The sequence below is a fragment of the Mus caroli genome, chromosome 7 (genome assembly GCF_900094665.2).
Source record: "Mus caroli chromosome 7, CAROLI_EIJ_v1.1, whole genome shotgun sequence".
In the NCBI taxonomy this organism is placed as follows: Eukaryota; Metazoa; Chordata; class Mammalia; order Rodentia; family Muridae; genus Mus; species Mus caroli.
In genome coordinates, this window is record NC_034576.1 from 15,335,586 (window position 1) to 15,345,051 (window position 9,466).

Below are 9,466 nucleotides of genomic sequence, written 5' to 3' on the forward strand. Positions count from 1 at the left end.
CCCCCCCCCCGCAGTCGCCCCACTGACCTCCCGCCGTGTCCCGCAGGCTCCAGGGAGCGCCATGGCCCGCGCACGCCAGGAGGGCAGCTCTCCGGAGCCCGTAGAGGGTCTAGCCCGCGACAGTCCGCGCCCCTTCCCGCTCGGCCGCCTGATGCCCTCCGCTGTATCCTGCAGCCTTTGCGAGCCCGGCCTGCCCGCCGCCCCTGCTGCCCCTGCCTTGCTGCCGGCCGCCTACCTCTGCGCCCCCACCGCTCCACCTGCCGTCACCGCCGCCCTGGGGGGCCCCCGCTGGCCTGGGGGTCACCGCAGCCGGCCCCGAGGCCCGCGCCCGGACGGTGAGTGCCCGCCCCGCACCCGGGGAAGCTGAAGCGGGAGTGGAGCTGAGTGGGGCCACCGGGAGGGTGTGGCCAGTGTGGTCTTTGTGTAGCAAGAACCAGGAAGACAGAGTGGGAGACATGGATGGAGGGGCCAAGTCGAGTGGGAAGTCCCTCTTAGAATCTGACTGCAGTCCCCGGAGTTGCAGTCCACGTCCCTTCCCGGGCCTCGGGCAACAGCTGTTTCTCAGCTCCCCTCCCCCAGCCCGGGTCCCTGGGCGCCCCCCACCCCCATGAGGATTGCAGTGGGAAGGAGTGTGGCCAGTGGGAGGACTGTCACCCCAGGACTTTGGGGAGGGGTCGGAGGCCTTACCCTTTTATTTGAATCTCTTTGGCACTGGCAGGGTTAGTCCGCAGTCCCCCGAGAGGAAGGAGGGGGGGAGGGGCCATTGTGTTGGGAAAGTCCCCCTCGGGGAGAGGGTGAGGCTCAGGGAGGGAAGGGTTAAAGGTCCCTCGCCTGATGGGCTGTTAACCCTGTGGTGCCCGGCTACGGGGAATGACCATCTGGGTTTCCCTTTCTATCTGCCCCCACCTCCCCATGAAGAGAGAAAAACTTTCCAACTTTCCCTGCGTTTCAGGACTAGGTTCAGAGATAATGGAAACTGAGGTTCAGGACCTAGTGTGACAGGACCGAGGCACAAGAATGAGTGCCAGAGGAGGTGGAGCACAAAGTCTAACCCAGTACTCCTGCCACCCTCACCCAAACCCTAGTCCTCTTGGGTTAGTCCCAGTCTGGCCTTCTGGTCATCAGGCCAATGCCACATCCGGGGGTGTGGCCTCACTGTGGTTGGGCAGGAGTGAGCTGGAGACCTGAGGGTAGTGATTGGGTGGGGTCAGTGGCGGTATCCCCGTGTGACCTTGGTCACTTCTGTGGGTGGAGCCTCAGTTTCCCCGTCTGTCAAATAGAACAGGCTAGATTTGACCCTGTATTAGAATAGGGGTACTTAGGTCGGATAAGTTGAGGGACTTCCACATTGATATGAGCTTTAATGGGTAATTGACCATTCAGGTGACCCCAGAGCCACTTCCGCAAGACCCCTTTCTTGGGCCTGCGGGAAAGAGTGGGAAAAAGGGAATTTCTATGGCTGAGTGGAGAAGAAAGCACAGTGTAGCTCCCGGACGCCTCCGGGCAGACTGGGTGGATGGTGACCACGCCCCTTTCCCCTCTCCCAGGTCCTCAGCCCTCGCTGTCACCAGCCCAGCAGCACTTAGAGTCGCCCGTGCCCAGCGCCCCGGAGGCCCTGGCGGGAGGCCCCACCCAAGCTGCCCCGGGAGTGCGTGTGGAGGAGGAGGAGTGGGCCCGGGAGATCGGGGCCCAGCTGCGGCGGATGGCGGACGACCTCAACGCGCAGTACGAGCGGCGGGTGAGTGCGGGGCGGCGGGCAGGTGGGGAGGGGGCTGCACACCCCGCCAGATGTGCTGCAGCTGCTGGCCCAGCGCGCGCGAGGTCGCGCCAGGGACAAGCAGATGGGGGTGTGGGGGAAGGAATGGATCGGCTGGATGCTGGGATCCGGTGTGGGCCAGATCAGGACCGGAGCCCCCCGGCAGGGTCGGGGAAAGCTACTCGGAGCCCGCGGTCGCGGGGACTGAGGGCGGCGCTCGGCGCGGCGGCTCCTATATCCCGGGCTATTTATAGCCGGTGAGTCAGCAACGCGCCGCGCCCGCCGCGCCCGCCCCCGCCGAGCTGCGCCTCGCAGCGCCTCCCGCCGGCTGCTTCGCGCCGGCACCTCCCTGGGTCGGGCCCGCCACTTGGTCCTTCTTGATCGGAGCCCCCCATGAAACCCCCAGAGCCCGGTTCCCGCCCCTAGCGCTGTGCACTCTGCACATGGCCCTTGCATTGTTTGCTGATTTCAACAGAGAGAGAGGCGCACCCCACTGACGGTGGATGGGTACAGGTCCCTCTGCTCCCTGGCCTTGTCGCCTACCTTTTGTAAAGGGGACATCCTCCCAGCAGCGACTCACTCCCAGCAGGTGTTTTTTTGCCCCCACTTACATGCACGCACAGCCAGGGGCGTTGTTTTTAGCTCCCATCCTGGCTCTGGCGCGCCTTCTCCTAACTATGGCTTTCCAAAGTCCTCCATCTCCTTCATTGGTTACCACTGAGCAAATCCTAGAGACTAGCCAAGTGGCGTGGCCTGGTGGCAGCATCCCTTAATCCCACCTACTCAGGGAGGGAGAAAGAAAGTTCAAAGCCAGCCTGGGCAGCCCAGTGAGTGATATCCTGCTTCAGAAATAGTCTTTGAAGTGGCTCAGAGGATAAAGGTGCTTGCTACCAAAACTGGTGAACAGAGTTCCGTTCCCAGGACCCACGTAGTAAAAGTCAGTCTAATCTAACATAGTGTTCTCTAACCTCCACATATGGTGCACACACAAATCCCCCCTTTCTCTCTCTCTCTCTCTCTCTCTCTCTCTCTCTCTCTCTCTCTCTCTCTCTCTCTCTCACACACACACACACACACACACACACACACACGTTAATGGTTAAGAGAACTCTTACAGAGAACCAGGGTCAGATTCCCAGCTGACAACTGCCTGTAATTCCAGGTCCAGGGATCCAATGCCTTCTGGTATTTGCCAGCACGCACACATTAGTTTGTTTGTTTGTTTGTTTGTTTGTTTTTTAAAGATTTATTTATTTTATGTTTATGAGTACTCTGTTGCTGTCTTCAGACACAGCAGAAGAGGGCATCAGATGGTTGTGAGCCACCACGTGGTTGCTGGGATTTGAACTCAGGACCTCTGGAAGAGCAGTCAGTGCTCTTAACTGCTGAGCTATCTCTCCAGCCCACATATTTTTTTTTTTAGTTTTATTTATTTACTTATATATAATTCAGGGGAGGCTGATGTAGCTCAGTTGGTAGAGTGCTTGCCTAGGAGAGAGACACTGACCCTTAGGTCTGTGGGTCAAGGTCACCCTCAAATACAGTTTCAGTTCCAGGAGATCCTGTGCGACTTGAGGTGAGGTCTCAAAAACAGGAAAATTTTCTTTTCTTTTTTTTCTTTCGGTTTCACAGGGTTTCTCTGTGTAGCCCTGGCTGTCCTGCAACTCACTCTGTAGACTAGGCAAACTGACCGGGAACTCTGGCAAGAGGTTCTCTCCTCCTGCCCTTCCCCCACCCTGGGCTTAAAGGTTCCACTCAGCTGAGCTTTTTTTTTTTTTTTTTTTTTAAACACGTGCCTGGAATCCACCAGTGAGGGGCACAAGGTGTGGCTTAGCAGCAAACATTGTCTAGCATTATTCTTTTCTCCTCTTTTCTAAGAGACGGCCATCTCTGGCTTGGCCGATGTGCTGTTGTCTTCAGAGTGAACACCCAGGGTTCCGTGCTCCCCCTAATATGCTGACTAAGTATAATGATAGTGAACTCACAAGGTGGCACCCACCACCTTGCCCAGTTGCAAGGAGGAGGAGGGCACAGGAGGCCTGGGCTAGTTCTGGGCATGTACTCCAATGGGGTCATTAGCCTGACATCTTCCAAATGAATTACATTCTTCACAACCAAGAACATGAGCCGGCTGGATCTGCTTGGCCACAAAACCAGTGGAAGGACCAAATAAAAGCTCTCTCTCTCTCCCTCCTTTCCTTCCTTCCTTCCTTCCTTCCTTCCTTCCTTCCTTCCTTCCTTCCTACCTACCTACCTACACTGGCTGTCCTAGAACTCACTATGTAGACCACCATGCTAGCCTTGAATTCTCAGAGATCTGCCTCACAAGTTCTAAGATTAAAGATGTGAGCTACCACACCCAGCATTCTTTCTTTTTCTCTCTCTCTTTCTCTCTTTCTTTTTCTCTTTTCCTTTTTTTTCTTTCTTTCCTTTCCTTTCCTTTCCTTTCCTTTCCTTTCCTTTCCTTTCTTTCTTTCTTTTTCTTTTTTTTTAAGGCTGGCTCTTAATAAACTGTTCACACTGGCTTTGAAAAACTCACTCTGTAGCTCAGACAGGCTTTGAACTTTTGTCTTCCTGCCTCAGCCTCCTGAGTCACTGGGATTACAGGCCTGTGCCATCACAGAAGAAATCTAGATGCTAAATCACACTTTTTCTCTACCACCAGGGAGCGAACAAGAGTTTCCCTGAAGCCAGCATTGCCAAGAGACACCTTCTCTCAGCCTTGCTGGGTAGGCCTGCTGTTCTCAACCCTCTTCCTGGGTGGTTTGAGAACTGCTAAGGCTGTTGGGCTACTCCTTACTCTCCCATGTCCCAACAACAGCCTTTTGTTTGTTTGGTTTGATTTTTTCCAGTTAGGAGCCTGTGCTCTAGCACAAATTTAGTGAGGCACACTAAGATGAGGAGTTCGAGCTACCATGCCTGTCTCTCACCTTGAGTGGGCTGCATTTCAGCTCACCCCTTAGAGCCCTTGTGATTTGTAGGGTGTCTGTGCCAGGCTCTATGCTCTGGGAATTCTGCCCCAGCCCCTTCCCACCTATGTTGGGAGAGTGTGCCCTGGTGAGTGAGGGGCTGAAAGATGGCTGGTAAGAGGGTTGCGCTCAGTTTTGGGACCAATCTCGAACCCACACCTTTTGCTCACTAACCCAGTGTCTGCGGGTCCAAGCTAATTCCTACTTCCTCCTCTCCCCAGAGACAAGAAGAGCAGCATCGACACCGACCCTCACCCTGGAGGGTCATGTACAATCTCTTCATGGGACTCCTCCCCTTACCCAGGGATCCTGGAGCCCCAGAAATGGAGCCCAACTAGGTGCCTACACCCGCCCGGGGGACGTCGGAGACTTGGGGGGCAGGACCCCCTCCGCCTTCTGACACCCTGGCCAGCGCGGGGGACTTTTTCTGCACCATGTAGCATACTGGACTGCCAGTCTTGTCTGTCCCAGGGGCAGGCAAGGGATGCCACTCGAGCCCGGGCAGCCTGGGTGCACTGATGGAGATACGGACTTGGGGGGACCCTGGCCTCCCGAAAGCCAGGGAAGGGAGGGCTGAAGGACTCATGGTGACCGAGGGGGTGGGAACCGAGCCGCCCGCCTCTGTCGCCCACCACCATCTCAGGAAAGGCTGCTGGTGCTGGCTGCCCGTTCCAGCTGCAGGGGGGACGCTGGGGGTGTCCCCAGTGCGCCTTCACTTTGGGCCTGGCCTCAGGCCCTTGGTGCTTCCCCCCCTCCTCCTGAGGAGGGGGTCTGTGAAGAGCATATGAGCCAAACCTGACCACTAGCCTCCTGGAGCCAGAGAATGGGGGGCGTGTGAAGGCCTTCTTAACCCAGTGCCCAGCCATCTTCCCTGAGCCGCCGGCGGGCGGTGACCGATGCCTGCCTCACCTTCATCTGGGGGTGTCCAGGAGGGGTCCAGACTGTGAATCCTGTGCTCTGCCCGGGACCACCCCACCCCCCCAATCCCCATCCATCTCATTGCATAGGTTTAGAGAGAGCACGTGTGACCACTGGCATTCATTTGGGGGGTGGGAGATATTGGCAGAAGCCACCCCAGCCTTAGTCCCCAGGGCAAAGCGCTGGGGAGGAAGATGGGGAGTCAGGGAGGGGGGAAGTCTCAGAAGAGGGAGGAGTCTGGGAGCGGGGAGGGACGGCCCAGCCTGTAAGATACTGTACATGCACTGCTGTAGATATACTGGAATGAATTTTCTGTACATGTTTGGTTAATTTTTTTTGTACATGATTTTTGTATGTTTCCTTTTCAATAAAATCAGATTGAACAGTGAACATTCTTTTTGTTAGCTTTACCAGTAGGGCATCTGGCACTACCTGTGAGGACATGAAAGAAACTGGGGGGGGGGGGGGGGGAGGTGAGAAATGGCTCAGTGGTTAAGAGCACTGACTGCTCTTCTGAAGGTCCTGAGTTCAAATCCCAGCAGCCACATGGTGGCTCACAACCATCGCAATGAGATCGGACACCCTCTTCTGATATGTCTGAAGGCAGCTACAGTGTACTTACATATAACAATAAATAAATGTAAAAAAGAGAAAGAAAGGGGCAGTCATACTAAAAGGTAAGCTAGAGGCTGGTCTGGCAGCACAGGCCTGTTGTAGCTAGTTAGAAGGCCTGAGCAACTAAGTGAGACCCAGTCTCGGCAATGGGGAGGGGGCAAGGGGAGAGTGGGCTCAGCAGTTAGAGGCATGCGCTGTTCTTCAAGAGGATCTGCACTTCGTTCCCAGCACCCACGCTGCAGCTCACACTCTGTAACCCAAGTTCCAGATCTGATACCTCCTGGCCTGCGGGTACCAGGCATGTGCACAGGGCCCATTCCATGCGGACAAGGAAACCCAAAACCCCCAAAACACAAATATGCACATAAAATAGGTAAATGCGTCAGGGAGGTGGCTCAGCTGTGAAGAGCACCATCCGCTCTCCCAGAGGTCCTGAGTTCAATTCCCAGCAACCACATGGTAGCTCACAACTATGTATAATGTTATCCAATGCCCTCTTCTGGCCTGTAGGCTTTCATATAGATACAAACTTCATATACAATTAATTTAAAAATAAAATAAAAGCCGGGCATGGTGGCGCACGCCTTTAATCCCAGCACTCGGGAGGCAGAGGCAGGCGGATTTCTGAGTTCGAGGCCAGCCTGGTCTACAAAGTGAGTGCCAGGACAGCCAGGGCTACACAGAGAAACCCTGTCTCNAAAAANCAAAAAAAAAAAAAAAAAAATAAAATAAAATAAAATAAAATAAAATAAAATAAAGCCGGGCGTGGTAGCGCACGCCTTGCCTTTAATCCCAGCACTTGGGAGGCAGAGGCAGATAGATTTCTGAGTTCAAGGCCAGCCTGGTCTACAGAGTGAGTTCCAGGACAGAAAGAGAAACCCTGTCTCAAAAAAAAGAATAAAATAAAATAAACAAAATAAAATTTAAAAAGTAGTAGAGAGCCGGTCATGGTGGCACACGCCTTTAATCCCAGCACTCAGGAGGCAGAGGCAGAAGGATTTCTAAGTTCGAGGCCAACCTGGTCTACAAAGTGAGTTCCAGGACAACCAGGGCTATACAGAGAAAACCTGTCTCAAACAAACAAACAAAGAAGCAGTAGAAAGACTGGGAATATTGCTCAGTGGTGGAGCCCCTGCCTAGGAGGATATGGAGGTGTGGCTCAACTGAGCACAAAGTCCTGGGTTCAGTTATTTATACCAAGAGAAAACAGGAAAGCAGGACGAAAGAGGCACACAAGTTGTAGCTACACAGAGCTGGCAGCCACTGCTGTAGTCTTAAGAGAGCAAGCACACACAGGGACTAACACTTCATGTGGATATTTATTCCATCAGGTATGAAGAGGGTAACTACGCTTGAGATTTACTGTACGAATAGATGATCGCTTATAATTTAGAAGCCATGGTTTCAAGAGCTTGAGTTACAGATTGTGAGCTCCGTCCTGAATGACATGGGGTCTAGCCTGGCCCTGTGGCCAGCCTCAGGTTGCTCTCTGGCTAGAAAGGGACCTGGAGCTAAGGTCAGAACTAGACATTCCTTGCACCATTGTCTTAAGGCCAGGCACATGGCCAGCTCTCGATGCTGAGCACAGCCTCAGAACCCACTTTGCATTATTTTGAGAAAGGAGAGTTTTTCCTAACTGACTGAGAATTGGCTGTCCTTGAACCCTCTTAAGTACTAGCTCTGTGATGACTCCAGGGAGAGGCAGATATGTAATACATCTCTTCCTGGTGGCCAGTGACAGTGAAAACAATTTAGGGGAAGTGGATCTTCTAGAGGGCTGTGGGCATAGAGGAGAGGAATCGGATGAAGCCATATCCACTGCCCTCCCGAGCATCTCCACCAGAAGAACGGATATGTGCTCAAGAGTCCAAGTGTACTGTGCACACAGCAGTTCTCAAAAGGGCCAAGTGATGTGGTAGCGCACACCTTTAATCCCAGCACTTGGGAGGCAGAGGCAGGCAGATCTCTGAGCTGGAGTCCAGCCTGGTCTACAGGGCAAGTTCCAGGACAGCTATGGCTATGTAGAGAAACTTTGTGGGTGGGGGAAGTGACAAGACTAATCAAGTCATATATAGGAACAATACAATTGGCTTCATTGTTTCTGGACAATACAGCCAGTCTGAAAATGTTATGTGTCAATTTCAGGTAAAGAAGCTTGCCACCAGGCATGCGAACCTGACTTCAGCCCCCAGACTCATATTATAGGAGAGAACGATTCTCTACAAGTTGTCCTCTGACCTCCATCCACAGAAGCACTGTGTCTTTAAAACTATTGATTCTTTAATATTATTAATATCTTTAATAAGATTTAACTGATTAATTTTCATTAAGTATTGTATGGGTCAGATTGCTAACACCTGTCTGAAATTCCAGTACTTGGGGAATGGCGGCGGCAGGAGGATCAGGAGTCCAAGGTCAGTCCAGGGATGGGTGAGACCTAATATTTGGCAATTTCTTGTTGCTGCTGCCAAAATATTTGATAACAAGAAGCGTTGGTGGTGGTGACTGGAGAGATGGCCAGGTGCTTCACAGTACTCCTTGTTTTTGGAGAAGACTTAGGTTCAGGTCCTAGCACTTACAGGGCAGCTGATAACATCTGTGACTCCAGTTCTAGGGGATCTGATGTCTTCTGGCTTTTCTGTGCGCTAGACACACATGGTGCCCAGACAAACCTACAGTGTGCAAAACATGCAGATACAAAAAATGAATTTTGCCGGGCGTGGTGGCGCACGCCTTTAATCCCAGCACTCAAGCCTGAGTTCCAGGACAGCCAGGGCTACACAGAGAAATCCTGTCTCAAAAAAAAAAAAAAAAAAAAAAAACCCAAAAACAAATTTTGTTTTTAGACTTACTTTATTTTTTAAAAGATTTATTTATTGTACGTATTGTGAGTACACTGTAGCTGTCTTCAGACACACCCGAAGAGGGCATCAGATCCCATTACAGAGGGTTGTGAGCCACCATGTGGTTGCTGAAAATTGAACTTGGGACCTCTGGAAGAGCAGCAGTCAGTGCTCTAACCACGGAGTCATCTCTCCAGCCCTAGATTTATTTTATGTGTATGAGTGCACTGTCACTGTCTTCAGACACCAGAAGAGGGCACTGGATCCCCAGGTGTATGTGAGCCACCATGTGGTTGCTGAGAACTGAACTCAGGACCATCTGGAGCCATCTCTCCAGCCCACAAAAATGATTTTTTTTTTTTTTT

The 9,466-nt window shown here is 52.8% G+C and overlaps 1 protein-coding gene across 4 annotated transcripts in view; it reads left to right on the plus strand.

Moving 5' to 3' along the window:
* The window catches only part of Bbc3 (BCL2 binding component 3), an 8,651-nt gene extending 2,618 nt beyond the window's left edge, over positions 1 to 6,033 (plus strand). For all 4 annotated transcript variants that reach the window (XM_021167005.1, XM_021167008.1, XM_021167004.2 and 1 more), the window contains exons 2-4: positions 47 to 335; positions 1,548 to 1,738; positions 4,947 to 6,033. In XM_021167005.1, coding sequence (XP_021022664.1) covers positions 62 to 335; positions 1,548 to 1,738; positions 4,947 to 5,063 — 582 coding nt within the window. In that variant the 5' untranslated portion in view covers positions 47 to 61 and the 3' untranslated portion in view covers positions 5,064 to 6,033. The remainder of the gene's footprint in view (positions 1 to 46; positions 336 to 1,547; positions 1,739 to 4,946) is intronic.
* Positions 6,034 to 9,466: the final 3,433 nt, after the last annotated feature.